This window comes from Monodelphis domestica, chromosome 3 (assembly GCF_027887165.1).
Source record: "Monodelphis domestica isolate mMonDom1 chromosome 3, mMonDom1.pri, whole genome shotgun sequence".
NCBI lineage: Eukaryota > Metazoa > Chordata > Mammalia > Didelphimorphia > Didelphidae > Monodelphis > Monodelphis domestica.
Window position 1 is genome coordinate 480,800,250 of NC_077229.1, and position 17,490 is coordinate 480,817,739.

General features: G+C 33.1%; 1 protein-coding gene across 5 annotated transcripts in view; it reads right to left on the reverse strand.

The window, feature by feature from the left end:
* The window catches only part of LOC100010760 (fibrillin-2), a 170,558-nt gene that overhangs the window by 69,807 nt on the left and 83,261 nt on the right, over positions 1-17,490 (reverse strand). For all 5 annotated transcript variants that reach the window (XM_056824701.1, XM_056824700.1, XM_016431337.2 and 2 more), the window contains one exon: positions 8,860-8,985. In XM_056824701.1, coding sequence (XP_056680679.1) covers positions 8,860-8,985 — 126 coding nt within the window. The remainder of the gene's footprint in view (positions 1-8,859; positions 8,986-17,490) is intronic.

A 17,490-nucleotide genomic window follows, 5' to 3' on the forward strand; every position in this document is an offset into this window, starting at 1 on the left:
ATAAATGCTAATAAGTCAGAGCTATTGCTATTTTATTATAAAACAATTAAGAGCATTTCCCCATCTCCCTATATCCAAAATGGCAGATTTGTGGTTAATCATCTAGAAGATGAAATCATCATTAGAGATGGTGATGCTGGTAAAAGTTTCAGGAAAAGAAATTCAGATAAGTCTTAGTATTTAGGAACCATCTTATTTCCCCATCACAAAGAGAGAAACTTTAAAGGGACAGGAGAGGCAGGCTTAAGCTCTTCTAAGAACTCCCAGAGAGATGATTTATAATAGTAGGGAATAAATACTATTAGTTGGGTCCATTTTAGAATTATACTTGGTAAGGACTAGAAAAAATATGGAAATAGAATAACGAAAATAAAGAATTGGTAATTACTGTGTGTAGCAGTTGAGAAAAAATAACAACTCTTAAGCTTGAAGCTTTCTGTGTGGGCAAGGTCTCTGGCCCTGTGAAAAGAACTTGCTCTAGTTATGAAATTTCTAAATAATGAAATTGGATGATTGAGAATTTACAAGTTTCTCAATAATACAGGAAAGATTTCTAACAATTGATCTTTATGCTAAAATTAGTTCATAACTTAATTAGAAAGTTAAGTGAAAGCTGCAAAATAAAATTTCTTGTGTGAATGTGTATGAATCCTAATAAACTTCTTTGTTTGCAACTTCATTTAAGATTAATTATATTCTGCCCTAAACTGTGACTAGTGAGGCCTTTCAGTTGAAATAGAAGCTTATGGAATTGTTACTGATATTATTTTAAGTTTTGAATTCAGTAATAGTTCTCAGATGGATAACTGATCATTCAGTCAGTAACCCACCATTCAAGAGAAATGCCACAAATTACTCAGAAGAAGTGTGATCCTTTTGTTTTTTTTTCCCCACTGTTTTCCTATCTGATTATTACAGAGTCTGGCTATCAGGTGGATTGGTTACTATGACATGAGGTCAAACAGAGTTTAAGGATGTTTTATCCTAGTAGTTGTTATACATGCACACACACACACACACACATCTATGTGTATATTAGTTGGTGTATATTTGTAGCCACCAAGTTTTGTGTTATTCTGACTGTAGCTCCATAGTATTTAAATTTCTTTTTTTCCCTTTGTTGCTTATAGTATTTTCTCCTAGTAACTATGATAGCAATGATGTTCCTATATTTTTCATCTTTGAATCTCTTTGAGGTGGGGATCAGTGAATTCTTTCAATTTCTATTTTACCTTGTTTCTAAAATTTCTGGGAAGTTTTCCATGATGAATTCAACTTTTTTTATTTTAATTGTAACTTTCTGGGAATCCAACTTATCTTATATTGTCTCTTCTTGATCTATTTTCCAGGTCAGTTGTTTTTGTGATGTTTCATAATCTCTTCTATTATTTCATTCTTTTGTTTTTGCTTATTTCTTGTTGGCTTAGGAAATTATTAGCTTCTCCTTGAGCAATTCAGTTCTTAATACATTTTTCCATAAGTTTCTAGATCTCTTTTCCTTTGGGTGATCTTTCCTAATTTTATTGCATTTTTCCCTAATTTTTTCTCCATGTCTCTCATTTTGTTTCTGAGCTCTTTTTAAAGCTCTTCCAAAGTGTCTTTTTGAGCTTGTGATCATTTATTGTATTTCTGTGCTGTTTTTAAAATGTTTTTACTTCAATCTCCTCTGAATTTGAGCCAAAATCTTCTCTGTCCCCATAAGAGCTATAAATAATTGAATTTTTCTTTTCTTGTTCATGACTTTAAATTTTAGCAGTCTAGTTAAATCAACTTAATTATTGACCTTTTTTTTACCCCTAAAGTCCCAGTATTCCTATTTTGTTCATGTATGTTATCTCAGGTTTTGGAATTTTGTGTGTGTGTTTGTTTTTCCTTGCATCCTATTTAGTTATTGAAGTTTTTGTAGCCCTGAGTCAGATATACTCTAAGCCCCCTGCTCAAGCCCTAGCTGTGGAAACAACCAGGAACTCCATTCTCTTGGGAGTGACCATAGCTGAAGGGTCCTAATCCCTCAGTAAAAACACTCACCTGTGCTCCTTTAATCCTCAATCCTTAGTTTTCCCAGGTTGCTTTGTGGATTCCCTCTGTTTGCTCTGTCCCTGGCCCCAGGACCTATATTTGTGAGGTTAAGGCCAGGGAAGTTAAAAACCTTTCTCCCTAGTTGTCCTTTGCTATTCAGCTTTAACTCAGGACTCATCTATTTTTGTTGCTTTTAATGTTGAGTTTTATGGATTTATTTTTATTTGGTTGCAGGGGAATTTAGAAGGGTAAGAAAGTTTCCTACCCTACTATACCATCTTAGAAAGAAATAAGTTCTACTACTGAGTGTTGAAATCTGCTTTGTAAAATATTTTAGAGGAAATCATGTAAGGAATCTCTAACAAGTAACTTGGAACCAAAGTAGTAAATCTATAAAGGAGGAGACCTATCTCTGGATGTTCAAGAAAAGATGCAACTGTGTGGAATATCTGAAATCTAAGATTAAGCTTGTTGACAATAGTGGTGAGTAACAAATGCAAAGGGACTTGATGTTAATCTTGATAATCATTATTTTATCACTTTTACTTTTTGTTTCACTATATATATTGAGTTCTCTGTTTACAAGTTGAGAGGATGAACAAGGAACTTAAGATAATCATAGGACACTCAGTAACAAAACCCACTTCAAATGACTTGATATTTTGCCTTTATCTCTCTTCTACCTTCAGTCAAGAGTTAGGGAGAATTACATGTCTCACCTTATAAAATGTCATTTGGTCACACTTCTGTGCTAAACCTAAAGCGGATATTTCTACACAGCTTGTACTTCTGGACTTTCTTTATAATTATTTTCAACCTGGTGATCAAGTCTATGTCAAAATTTCCACTGGACTGGGGGTACATAACCATGCTGGGAAAGTCTGGTTTGGGTACTATTACAAACCCACTGATGTTACGGTTAAAGAAACTGACTCTTGGATCTATTGCTCATACACTAAATTTGTAAGAGGCTCTAGGAAAATTCTAAACAGAACTACTATTATTACAAAGTGGTTATTCAGAATCAACTTGTTTTTGCACTTCTCATTGGTGCACAAAGCAAGGCTTGTACCATTATTAACCATTCCTGTTGTTCATGCATAAAGCACTCTAATGACATTATTGTAGATGCCTATTCACTCTAAGGAGTTCTAGCAAAAATTCACCAAGTTGAAAATGAGACTCATGTTTCCTTGTCTCACTCATGGTAGGGTCAGTTTTCTTGGCTTTCCTCAGCCTTTTCCTGGTTTTGGGGTACTGAGATTATGCCTATGTTCAGATGAGTACTCATTGTTCTAGCCATTATTATACTTGGTCTGGTGTTACTTAAATGTTGCTTTGTTTGCTGTACTAGATTATGTTCAAAACTGTGTGTCTTCCTCTTTACTTGTAGTCCCAAGAAATTTACAAGGCCAAAATATATTTCACCAGCCCCTATCATAATAACTTACGAATGTGTAGACAATGATTATGACAATTAGATGTTCCAGAAGTATTCATCAGTGTCCAACTGATGACCGTTTTGGACTAAATGCAGGTTATGACCCAACCTTTGACTATCCTCCCAACCACCAAGGACTTCCAGTCAATTTTTATCCCCAAGCTAACCCTATTTTTAAGCCTTATTACTCTTCTAGAGTTAAAAATGTTATGACAGTTATGACAGACCAAGAACCTTCAGATCAACTATCATTTTAGGAATGTGACTTTATTTATTTTAACAGTGAATTTCCTTTCCTAATGTCTTCTGGTCCAGCCTAATGCCCTTCAACAACAACTGGCACTTCAGCAAAGGACCTAGGCAAACAGCCACTAATTTTGGCATTGCCTTCATTTCTAGACACCCTAGCTCAAGTTTTACTTTATACATTGTTTGTTTTTGGTATGGTGCCATCATGATGATGATTCTCTTGAGCCTCCATCATCTCTAGGTTTATCACATTGAAAAGTTTGTGGGAATATTGTGGGTGGTTACCATTATGGACTATTAAATTGCAATCCTTGTGATGAAACTTTTAAGAAAAATTGACATAGAAAGTCATTACTCATCTGTCTAGAAGGTGGATGCTGCCACATTATAATTAATACAAGAGAGGGGAAACCTTGAAAACAGTATGGCAAAAATTAGGTTTAGATCAACAACTCACACCCTATGCCAAGATAAGTTCAAAATGGGCATATAACTTAAACATAAAGAGTGATATTAAAAGTAAATTGAGTAAACATATAATAGTTTACCTGTCAGATCTATGGAGAAGGGAAGAATTTAAGACCAAATAAGAGATAGAAAACATTACAAGATGTTAAGTGAGTCATTTTGATTATATTAAATTAAAAAGGTTTTGTACAAACAAAACCAAGATTAGAAGGGAAGCAACAAACTGGGAAAAATCTTTATAACTTTTCTCTGATAAAGGTCTAATTTCTCAAATATATAAAGAACTTGTCAAATTTATAAGAAACCAAGTCATTATCCAATTGAAAAATGATCAAGGGATATGAATAGGAAGTTTTCAGGGGAAGAAATCAAAGCTATTAATAATAATATGAAAAAATGCAAAATAAAACAACTCTGAGGTTGCAAATCAAAACAACTCTGACACCTAACAGATTAGCCAATATAACAATAAAAGAAAATAATAAGTATTGGAAGGGATGTGACAAAATTGGGACACTAATGTGAAATGACCCAACCATTCTGGAAGGTGATATAGAATTATGCTCAAAGGGTTTAAAAGAATGTATGCCTTTTGATCCAGCAATACCACTACTAGGTCTGTATCCCAAAGAGATAAAAAAAAAATGGGAATGGATCTATTCATACAAAAATACTTATTGCTAAACTTTCTGTTGTAGTAAAAAACTGGTGGGGGAAAAAAAAAACCTGAGGGGATGTCCATCGATTGGGGAATAGCTGAACAAATTGGTGATGGAATAGTGACGGAATTATATTGTGCTATAAGGAATGATGAACTGAAAAATTTCCTATAGAACTGGAAAGGCCTACATGAACTGATATTCAGTGAAATAAGCAGAACCAGGAGAACATTATACACAGTAACTGAAACATTGTAGGAAGATCAAATGAATCAGCATTACAATGATCCAGAAGAATTCTGAGGGACTTATGAAAAGAATGCTATCCTCCTCTAGAGAAAAAACTGATCAAGTAGAAATGCAGAAGAAAACATATGATTTATCATTTGTTTATTTGGGTATATGATGTGGGGTTTTGGTCTTATAAGATTACTTTCTTACAAAAATAAATAATATGGAAATGGGTTTTGAGTGATAATATATGTATAACCCAGTGGAATTGCTTGTCAACTCTGTGAAAGAGGAGAGAAGAGGGGTGGGGAGACAACAGGAATCATGTAACCTAGAAAAACTTATGTGTAAATTTGTTATTGGAATAAAATAAATAAAAATTAAAATAACAATCAAAACTTCAATATCCACTTAGAGCCTATTCATATGATATCCAGCATTATGCCTATAGCTCTCAAGCACATTTCAGACTCTTAAAAAATAGGCTAGATGGTGTTTCTTGCGATCTTAACAAGCAATCTAAGTATTTTAATTCCTGTATTCAGAAGATCGATTCCTTTGCTCAGATAATTGATGACAACCTTGCAATGATTAGAGAGAATATTACCTATAACCCAGAATAGCTATATATTGTATTATTATTACCATTGTTCCTTTGATATAAATATCAAATTTCTCTTGCCATCTTTGAATAGTAAGGGAGTATCTCTGGAACTGCTCACCTCTGGACTCGGCTCAAAGACAAGATGTGGGAAATTGTAAAAGATAAGCAGCTTTAATCAGTTTATATGAATTGTTTTATGTCTCCTTATAGCTTCATATTCTCTGCATGTAATCCTATTAAATACACAGTATTGTAATAGATGGTAATCATAGTAGATTTAATAGTAAGAAATAACCCAAATTATTAATTGAAGGAGTAACTGTGCATGAGAATTGGTAATCAATAATTATAGTTTGCAACAGTAAAAAAAAACAAATAGTAAAGTTAATTTATTTTTAATTATAATTATATGTAATTAAAATATATGTAGGATTATAAATTCTATAATTAATAATTATCTTTTAACTATATGTGAATTATATCCTATTAAATAATTAATATTTAAATTGCCATTTAATAATAACATTAAAAATAAGAATTTCATATAGATAGCCTTGCCAAGGGAATTTGTGCATGCCTTCAGTGTCTTGGAATGTGTCTAGATCTTTCTAAGGCCATAAGTTTATAATATTTCATATCTCAAAAGCTTTGAAGAAACCACTTTCACAGTAAGATCTCTTTTGCTCAGAAGATTGTTTCCCAGTATTTTTCTTTTACAGTGGTCAGGGAAGAGTGTCAGAGGCAATGGTGATTGGTACTATAAGGAAATAATCACGTATCCTTTTTAGAAATGGTAGTATTGATTTGAATACTATTCTCAAAGTGAAAGCTGGAAAGAAATTGAGAAGTTATTGTGTGGGAGGGACAATAACCATGTGAAAGAGATGATTAGGAAGAGAAAAATCAAGAAATACATTTCTTTATGTTCTTGGCATAGTGCTATAACAGAAAACTAGGTCTGAGCTGTGTCAGTAATTTGTCACCTTTGAGACTTTATTCCACTATTTGATAATGAGGATAATGCCCATGCTATCTACCTCACTAAGGACTGTGAAGGTTTGTCATTTCCTTCTCCAATGGATATCTGAGGCAATATGATCTGGTAAGTGTTTTTGTACTACAAACTCTTGTCTCTTCAGCAGTCATTGCTGCTGAAAACTCATTTAAAAAGTCCATTTCCCTAAACTACTGTCAGGCACTGACAACTAATAACAAACTAAGGCACTGTCAGAAAGAGAAAGCTTTTTTTCAATGAAAATGACACTAAAGAAGATTAACTATCATCTGTTTTGCCTCTGCAGTCTAAGAACTACTGGTTCTTTCCATCTGATTTGCAGCAAAAACCTCTGTAGGCTGGCTGCCCCTATTAGAATACAAGCTCCTTGAAAGCAGAGACTTGTTTGCTTTTCTATTTGTAATCCATAGGTTTGGCACTGTCTTTGTACAAGCTTTTAATTAATTCATTCATTCATTCATTCATTCATTCAATACAAAGGCCAGTGCAAGATATATAAAGCAAAACATGTATATAAATGATACTTAAAATAAATGTTAAAATATAAAATGACAAAAATCAAATTAAAATGAAGACAAAATATAAAACAGGTTACATTTTAGACTGATTCACTAGGCAGCTGGTGGAACTATGGATAAGGTGCTGGTCTAAGGTCAAGAAGACTGGAGTTTAAAACCAGATTCTTATTATAGTACTTTATACAGTTCTTATACTTCTTACAGTTTATATAATAGTTATTTATTATTTGCCTCATATAGCAGTAAGGAATCATAAACCCAAAGCATCATTGTACATTTTATCTCTAGTGTCTAATGTAACAAGGCAATGGAGACAATGTCTTTAGGAAGTCAGAAAATTCTAGAACTCTCTCCACTTAAGCTTCTTGAGAGGTTTTGGAATCCAATGACTTATAACCTATTTCTTCCCTTTCCCAAGGGATTGGAAGAGGGGTTTGAAGTATGGAACTAGAATAAGCTTGGGGAAATTGGGGTTTGGAATCTAGTAACCCAGCCGGGAGCCAGTGGTGTGAGTAAAAGTGAAAACTCCAAAAGAAGCTGATTACAGCCACTCTACTGAAATAAGACAAGAAGAAAGGTGATGGCAAGGTGGCAGAAGAGATACAGTGTAGCTGGAAGTCTTCAGATCATGTTTCTGAGAACAAAACTGATGTTTTCTTACTTCCCTGTCATGGCTTTTCTTTCCTTTTTTTCTTTACTTTCACTCTCAGCAAAAAGAATTTATTCTCAATTTTTGCTTTTTTTCCTTATGTTAAAAAAGTTTCTCTAACATAAAATAAAGTTGTTAACATTTCACTGATAATTTGTATTTGTCCCTATGGTGACAGAAGGAGTCAGAGGGGGTAATGTGCCCCAATGGGAAGGGGGTGAGGAGAGACAGAGTTTTAAAGAAAATTATAGATTCATATTTTTATAATTTTAAAGGGAAGAAAAATCATTTTCTAGAGTTGATTAAAAAGAAAAATGGCATTGGAAGGGAGGGCTTGAAGTAGACAATGCAACTTGGGATCTGGATTATATAGTAAATAGCTGGCATTCAGTTATTATTATAGAATGCTCATTAAAATTTCTCTGGAAATCTTTGGGTATAGTTCCTGACATTTGGAGAAGGATTTTAAAAAATTATTTCTGAAAGATGTATCTAAAATTCAGTGTAGTAATTAATATGTTTTCTTAAACAACTAGATTTTATTTTACCTAGAAAACTTTATATTGAAAATAGTAACCGAAATTTTTTATAGCAAGTAACTCTCACAAATGCCTCATTTCTCAAATATACAGAAAATGAAGTCAAATTTATAAGAACACATAACATTCCCCACTTGACAAATAGTCAAAATATGAATGGGCAATTCTCAGATGAAGAAACTAAAACTTTCTTTGGTCATATGAAAAATGCTCCAAATCACTATTACAGAAATGCAAATTAAAACAACTCTGAGGTACCACATCACACCCACCAGACTGACATATGACCAAAAAAAATTGAGAAAAGTTGGAGTAAAATGTTTACAATTTTTAAGAAGTTAACTCTGAAGGATATCAGTTATTAGGCACATGATAAATATTTATGAGACATAAGTAAATATACAATATTCTATATATTTAGTTATTTTGGAATATTTCTAAGGGTTAAGAATCAAATTGTTTCTTACCCATGCACATGGTCTGGTCTTCTGATACTTTAAAACCACTGTGACAGACACACTGATAACTTCCTTGCAAATCCACACACAAGCTATGACTGCAAATATTTGGAATTTCCAAACCTTCATTGGGATCTAAAAAAAAATGAAAAATATTTAGTATGGGCAGTAGATATCTACTGTGATTCCTCTGTTTTCACAGAATACTTCTATATTCTGCTAATAATTATTAAAGACAGGCTAAAAACAAAAGCATAATCAAAACAATCAAAATGAGCATGATTTATAAGGAAATGCTTTTTATATATTTATTAGTTCTAGCTATTTTCATGTTTGACTAAAGTTTTAAGTTTATTATTTTATTTTAAAAGTTTGGGGAAGTGTAGAGCCAAGATGGTAGAGAAGGTACATTGGCCCATTTGATTTGTACCAAATTACCCTCCAAAAAAGCGTTGATATAATACCTTAAATTCTGGAGCAGCATAACCCACAAAAAGTCAAGGATGAGTAATATTTTAGTCCAAAACAACTTAGAAGGCCAGCATGAAGGATCTAGTGCACCAAAGTAGAGGTAAAGCAAAGTGTGCCTGGACAAGCCCCATCAAAGCAACAGGCCCTGGGTGCAGCTAAATGGCTTCTGGAGCCCTCTCAGCCATAGACAGTAAGTGGTATTGGACAACTGCTCAGAAGGAGATCTTTGCTCACTCTCAGTGCCCATATACAGAACTAGATCACAGTCTGGGGAACAATTTGGAGCACTAGTAGACATCAGTTCTTGTGACCATGGGGAATCAAGGGTAAAAGAGTGCTTGGGGTTACTCACAGACCAGAGCACAGGACAGGAGAGTATTAAACATACCTCTCCTTACAACATACCAGGCAGATCCCCAGTTCTGAAGATAGCTATACAAAGAACCTGAAGCTTGGAACAGTGTTCCCTTTACCACAGTTATAGAGCACAACTTTAACATTTTTTTTAATTAAAAGAAAAAGAAAAAAGGTAGGAAAGTGATCAAACAATAACAACAACAAAAAAAGAAACAACGTGGAAAGTTATTTTGGTGACAGGGAAGACCAAAACACAAACTTAAAAGGAGATGAATAAATCAATACCACTTCTTCCAAATCCTCTAGGAAAAATACTGATTGCTCTCAAACCTAAAAAGAATAAGTGGAAAAGCTCCCAAAAGGATTTAAAAATAAAATAAGAGGGGTAGAAGAAAAATTGGGGCAAAAAAATGAGAAAGTGGAAAAATCATGAAAAAAAGGATCAACAGTTTAGTAAAGGAGGCACAAAACATACTGAAGAAATTAATATCTTAAAAAAACAGAATATGCCAATTGGTAAAAGAGGCATAAAATTCCAATGAAGAACTTCATAAAAGTCAGAATTGGTCACATGGAAAAAGATATACAGAAATATGTACTGAAAACCAAAACTTATTAAAAGGGAGAATTGGTCAGGTGGAAAAAGAGGTACAAAAATTCAATGAGGAAAAGAAGTTTTTGTAAAGTATAACTGGCCAAATGGAAAAGGAAGAACAAAAATTCACTCAAAAAAATGTCTTAAAAATCAGAACTGAGCAATTGATTCCATGAGATATCAAGAAATAATATCAAAAGTATGGAAAACAAAATAGAAGAAAATGTAAAATATCTCATTGGAAAAACAATTGACCTGTAAGATAAATCTAGGAGAGATAATCTAAGAATTATTGAACTTCCTGAAAGCCATGATTAAAAAAAAGAGCTAAGAAGCTATCTTTCAAGAAATTATTAAGGAAGACTGTCCCTATATTCTAGAACCAGAGACCATAATAGAAATAGAAAGGATCCACTGATTGCTTCCTGAAAGAAATCCCAAAAGGACAACTTCCAGGAATATCATAGTCAAATTCCCAAACTCCAGGTTCAAGGAGAGAATATCACAAGCAGCCAAAAAGAAACAAGTAAAATATTGTGGAGCCAGAGTCAAGAATCATAAGGTCTAGAATTATGATTCTACTGAGGACAAAGGAGCCAGGACTTCAACCAAGAATCACTTCAATAGCAAAACAGAGCATAATTCTTCAGAGGAAAAAAATGGGTATTCAGTGAAATAAAAGTCTTTCAAAAAATAATGATGAAGAGACAAGAGCTGAATGGAAAGTCTAACTCTCAAATAAATCAAAAGACATCAGTGAGGTTAACCCTACATGGGGAGATAATTCTTGTAATGACAAAGAACTTTATAACATATATATCTTCCAGAAGGAATGTATGTGTGTGTGTATATATATATATATATACACACACACATATATATATATATGTATTTATATATATACACCCTTGTTCTCTGTGTGTATACACATAGAGGGCAAGAGTATGATTTGAATCTGATAAGATGAAATAAAAAATAAAATGAAGCATGAGAAAGAAGAATGCATTGGGAGGAGAGGGAAGGGAAAAATAGAATGGAGTAAGTTATTGCACATAAAAAAGGCATGAAAGAGCATCTGCAATGGAGGGGAAGATGTGGGAGGTGGGGAGAGCACGTAAATCTTACTCTCATTGGAATTTGCCCAATGAGGGGAGAACATACACAATCAATTGGGTAGAGAAAGCAATCTTACCCTACAGGAAGTAGGAGGGAATGGGGATAAGAGAAAGGATGGGGCTCATAGTAAAGAGGGCAGATGGGGGCAGTGGAGGTCAGAAACTAAACAGGGGACCATATACAATAATTATAATAATGTAAAAAATGTTTACATGTCTAATAAAAGCCTCATTTCTCAAATACAAAGAAAAATGAGTTGAATATATAAGAACATAAGTGATTTCCCAATTGATAAATGGCCAAAGGATATAGGTAGGTCTCAAAGTAATTAAAGCTCTTTATGTTCATGCAAAAAAAAATGCTCTAAATCACTATTAGAAAAATATCAAAACAACTCTGAGACACAACCCCACACTTATTAGATTGGCTATTATGACAAAAAAGGAAAATGAAAAAACTTGGATGTAATGTGGGAAAACTGGGACAGGAAAAAAAAAAAACTATTGGGGAAGTTACTGATTCATTCATTCAGGAGAGCAAGTTGGACCTATGCCCAAAAAGCTATAAAACATTGACTTAAGAAATATCATTACTAGGTTTATGCCAAAAATATATTTAAAAAACAACATAGAAGACCTGTATGTACAAAAATATTTAAAGCATTTCTTTTTGAGGGGCAAAGAATTCGAAAGTGAGGGGATACCCATCAATTGGGGAAAGGTCTAGTAAATCAGAGTGTATATTTGTAATGAAAATTATTATCATGTAAGAAATGACAAACAGGAAAAGCTCAGTAAAACCTGGAAAGATTTACACAAACTGAAGCAGAGCAAAATCAACAGAACCAGGAGAACACTCACTGTACACAGTGACAAGTATACACTACAACGAATAACTGTGAATAAGTTATTTTCAGCAATACAATGATCCAAAACCAATACCCAAGTTCTCATGATAAAAAAAAAATGCTTCTAGAGAAAAAGAACCGATAGAAGCTGAATCCAGACTAAAGCAAATTTTTTTTTCATTTTTTCACATTTTCTTAACTTAATTTGTTCAAATTTCCTCCCACAAAAGGATTAATATGGGAAAATGTTTTACCTTATTACACATGTAAAATCTTTATGAGATTATTTATCATCTCAATGAGTTTGGGAGGTGTTAGGGGAAGAGAGGGAGAGAGAGGATTTGAGACCCAATATTCTTTGAAAACTGATTTTATATGTAATTGGGAAAAAACAAAATAAAATTTAATTTTACAAGTTTTATTTGGGCTTCATTTTCAAAATTGTTAGTGAAAGAAATAATCTTACTCATATCAACATGAGACAGTTCATATAACTGTTAGATAGTGCTGGACTTAGAGTCAGGAAAACTAAATTCAAATCCAGCCTCAGACAAACTTTATGACCCGTGGAAAAGTCATTTAACCTTTGTTTGCCTAAGTTTTGTCCAAGGTTATCAACTGAGATAACATTTTCCAAAGTACTTGGAATATGAAATATGATAGGGATTATATAAATGTTTATTCCCTTTCCTTCCTTCCCATCCAAAAGGTAAATTAGCCTTATTTTAAATGTTTATATTTATTTTAAAAACTTGTCTAAGAAATTCTACTAGTGATTCAAGTAGAAACATTTTAGCAAAAAAAAAAAAGTATTGTACTAAGGAATTCTCAAATGAATTTCTTACCACCAAATCACTATTAGGGGAAAGTTTGAAACCTGCAAGACATTCACAGTAGTAACTACGAAGAATACTGAGGCAGTTTGCATCTCAATGATGGATACTTTTGCCACTGTTGCATTCATCAGTACCTGAAAAAACCAAATTTTCCCCCCTATAAGGTGATAGTCAGTTTTGCTGGATAAGTTGTTCTTGTTTCTTATCTTTTATCTCTTGGAATATTTTATTCCATATACTCTGCTCCTTTATTGTTGTAGCTGCTAAATATTGTGTGAACTTGGCTGTAGTGTCCTAGTACCTGAACTCTTTCTGCATGTTTACAGTATTTTCTTTGATCTGGAAACTGGATTTTTGGTATGAGTTCTCATTTCAAGAAGTGACCAGTAGATTCTATTTTTATTGTGGTCAAATTTCTTTCATATCCTGATTAAAAAAAAAAATTGGTCATGGTTTTCAGGTAGTCTAATGCCTCTTCATTGATCTTCTTTAAATATTTTTCATGCCATTTTTGGCATGAGAAAATGTTTTTTGCTCTATTTCTTAATCTTTTTTACCTTGATTTAATATTTCTTGATTTCATGAAGTCATTAATTTTTGTTTGGGTCATTTCAATTTTTAGATAGTTTAAAGTATAGCTTCTTTTCATTCTTTTTCCGAGTTTCTTTTAAAAGCTCTTATTTCATTTCCAAATCTTATTTTTCATGCTCTCATTTAATTTATAATATTTTAACTAAAAAACAAACAAAAAACCTATTGCATCATTTCATCTAGAAATTCTAGTTGACATTTTGGGCCAGCTAGAGTTTTCTTTTAGGCTATAATTGTATGTGTTTTGGAGCTATTTTCCTTTTCTGGGTTTGTAGTTAGGTCATTCTCAGCATTATATCTTTGTTTACTCATTGTCTACTCATTCTATAGACAATCATAACGCTTCTGACTTGATAGGGAATTCTGGGAGCTAAGTCTGCAATCCCAAATCATCTGATTGATTCTGTGCTTCTGGCCTGGTCCTAGATTGAGTTTGTGATTAGCTCTATGTTTGCCTTTCCTTTTAGAGTTCTGAGGATGGTAAATTTTCTCAACTGTTCTCTAGTCAAGCTTTACGTTTATAATTATAGTGTTTAGTTTGGGGTTTTTGTCTTTCCTTTTACATTGTCAACATGCATATTAATTTCCTAATTCTGCTTATTTCTACTTATATAATTTCATGTTTTCCCATGTTTCTCTGAATTCTTATTATAGCTCAATAACACATTGATGTGCCACAATTTGGCCCTCTTCAGGTCTATGGATACCTGTTTTAAGATACTTACTGCCATAAACATAATGTTGTGAATAAATTTGCATATATAGGACTTTTTCCTGCATTAACATGAACTATTTCTATTTTTTGTGGGTTATGAGGTGAAACCTCAGTTGTTTTGATTTGCATATTTTATTATTATTGATTTTGTAACATTTCAAATAGATGCAAATTTTACAACTAAATTTCTATTGTTTTGTTGTAGCTTTTACATTGTAGTTACTGTAGATATTGTTTTCCTGGCTTTAACTACTACACTTTGGAACATTTTATGCTTCATTGAATCTATTATATTTGTTACATTTATTATTTTGCTACCACAAAATATGCCTAGAGGGTATGGACAAAACAAAATATAATTCAAAATTGCTTTCCAGAATGATTAGAGCATTTCACAGATTTGCCAATAAAACATTATTTTGCCTTTCCCTCAAAAATCCCTCCAACTTTGACTTGCCTTGTCTTTGTCATTTTTTGCCAATTTGCTGGTTGAGAGGGAAAACTTCATACTTTTCTTGATGGAAAATGTTGGCTTGAAATTATTTTCATTATTAGTGATATGGAACATTTTGTCATATATATGTTAATAGTTTAAATTTTTTATTTGAGAAATGTTCGCTTATATTAAGATAATTTATTTAATTATTTATTTTTAAGCCCTTACCTTCCATCTTGGAATTAATACTGTGTATTGGTTCCAAGGAGAAAAGTGGTAAGGGCTAGGCAATGGGGGTTAAGTGACTTGCCTAGGGTCACACAGCTGGGAAGTGTCTGAGGCCAGATTTGAACCCAGGAACTCCCATCTCTAGACCTGGCTCTCAATCCACTGAGCTAGCTATCCAGCTGCCCCCAAGATAATTAATTTTAAAAGGTCAATTTCCATGATTTATATCCTTTGGCCAATACATATCCAGGCCAATTTCTGAGGACTGCTTCATGTATAAATCTAAAAGGTAGTTTTGATTTTTCATGACAATGCAAGAATCTTTCACAAAAGATTCAAACATTTTAATTATGCAAAACTGGTTGAGGTACTTAATTATTTCATAATATATTTTGTTAATTAGCACTGTGACAAACAAATCCTTAGCCTTTTGTATGAAATTGGAAATTAAAGATAGAAATTCAAGAAAAAAGAAAATAAAAAAGGGACCCCAAAGATGTACACTTAAAAACTTACCTTTCTAATATGCCTTTTAATAAGAGCTTGAGAAATATGGAAAATTACTTAAATTAATCACTGCTATTAAAGTCCATATAGTGGGCATAGAGAACCTATATGTTCCTGGAAACCAGGGAACATGAAATTAAAAACAACATCAACAAACTACAAGCATTAGATTAGACTAATTAATAATAACATATGAGATAGAAAAGTGATCTACACGGTACACAATCCTTTGTGTAGTGACAGACTACTAGATTAAGAGTCAGAAGATGAAAATTATAATCTCAGTTGTGCCACTATGTAGCTGTCATCCAAAGAATTTAAATAAACAGAAGGTCTTGCTCTCAACCATACCAAACTTCATGTTTACTAAAAAGGCACATATATATATATATATATATATATATATATATATATATATATATATATTCTACCATGCATGGAGAGAGAGAGAGAGAGAAAGAGAGAGAGAGAATTAGAATGTTAGAATGAGAAGTAGCCCTGGAGTTGAAAAGAACTAGATTTAAGTATTGCCTAATAGATTCCTTAACAATCCCACAATGTCTCTTGACTTCTCTGCAGTTTTGACAATGTTGATTGCCTTCTTTACCATGGTACTCTTTCCTCTAGGTTTTTGTTATATTGATCTCTTCTGGCATTTCTTCAATCTGTTTGACCTCTCCTAATCTGACTGGTCTGCTTTTTTTTCAACCAGGTCAAGGCTGTCATGTCTCTTCTCCTTATATTCTTTCACATGGTAATCATAGCTTCCATGGATTCAATTACCAACTTCATACAATTTCTCAAATCTATTTATCCAGGTCTCACATTTAAACATTCTATTAGGATACCTTGAACTGGACTTCTTGTAAACATCTTATAATTTTTTTTCTTTGCCCCTTTCTCTCTCCTGATACCACCACCACCACCACCCTGGTGCAGGCTCTCATCTTCTTACATCTAGACTAGTGATGATCATCTTCTGGTATGCCTCTTTTTCTTAAATAAGGTCTTCTCTACTTAGTGTCCATCCACTACTTAGCTATCAAAGGGATCCTCTAAAAGTTTAGATTTTACCATGGTTTTCTCATATTCAATAGCTCCCTATTACTTTGCAGATGAAATATAAAATCCTATAAGGCTTTAAAACTGCATATAACCTAACTTTCCAGTCTTTTATCTTACCTCTTTCCCTGTTCTCTACTCTCCAGTGACTGTTTTTCTTTTTTTGCTTGTTCTTTTTACAAGACACTTTATTTCAACTCCATGTATTTCACTGGCTGTTCTCCATGCTTAATTTTTTTCCCCTCCTAATCTATGTCTCTGGGATTCCCTGGTTTCCTTCAACTCCAGCTAAAATCTTGCTGCCTGAAAGAAGCTTTTCCCATTATTTTTTAAGCTCATGACTTTTTTTTGAGTTGATGTCCAATGGGTTCTGGTATAAATAATTGTTTACATGTTCTCTTCTCACATTGTGGGATCCTTTAGGGGAAGAGACTGGTTTTTTTTGCCTTTTTTTTATTCCCAGGATTTAGAATAGTGACTGGAAAATAAAAGACATTTAATAAATGCTTGTTGGCTTTTGAAAGCTAAGATGGTGAGGAACATTCTGGGATCACACAAATTCACCTCTAAACAACTAACCTCAAACCAAAAACACCTCAAAATGAATTCTGGAGAGGCAGAAACAACAAATGACAGGATAAAACATTTTTCAATCTGAAGACAATATTGAAAGTTGGCAGGAAAAATCTGTTCCCTAAAGTAAGAGAAGATCCAGCATAGGCAGAATCTGGGCAAATTAGCATCAGGGTAAGTAAAATTCAGATCAATCCAGTACAAGAAACTTCCAGGAAAAACAGCTGCAAGCCTCGTGAATGACAGCTCTTCTCAGAAATACAATGATCCCAGACAATCCCAAAAGTTTATGAAGAAAAATGCTAT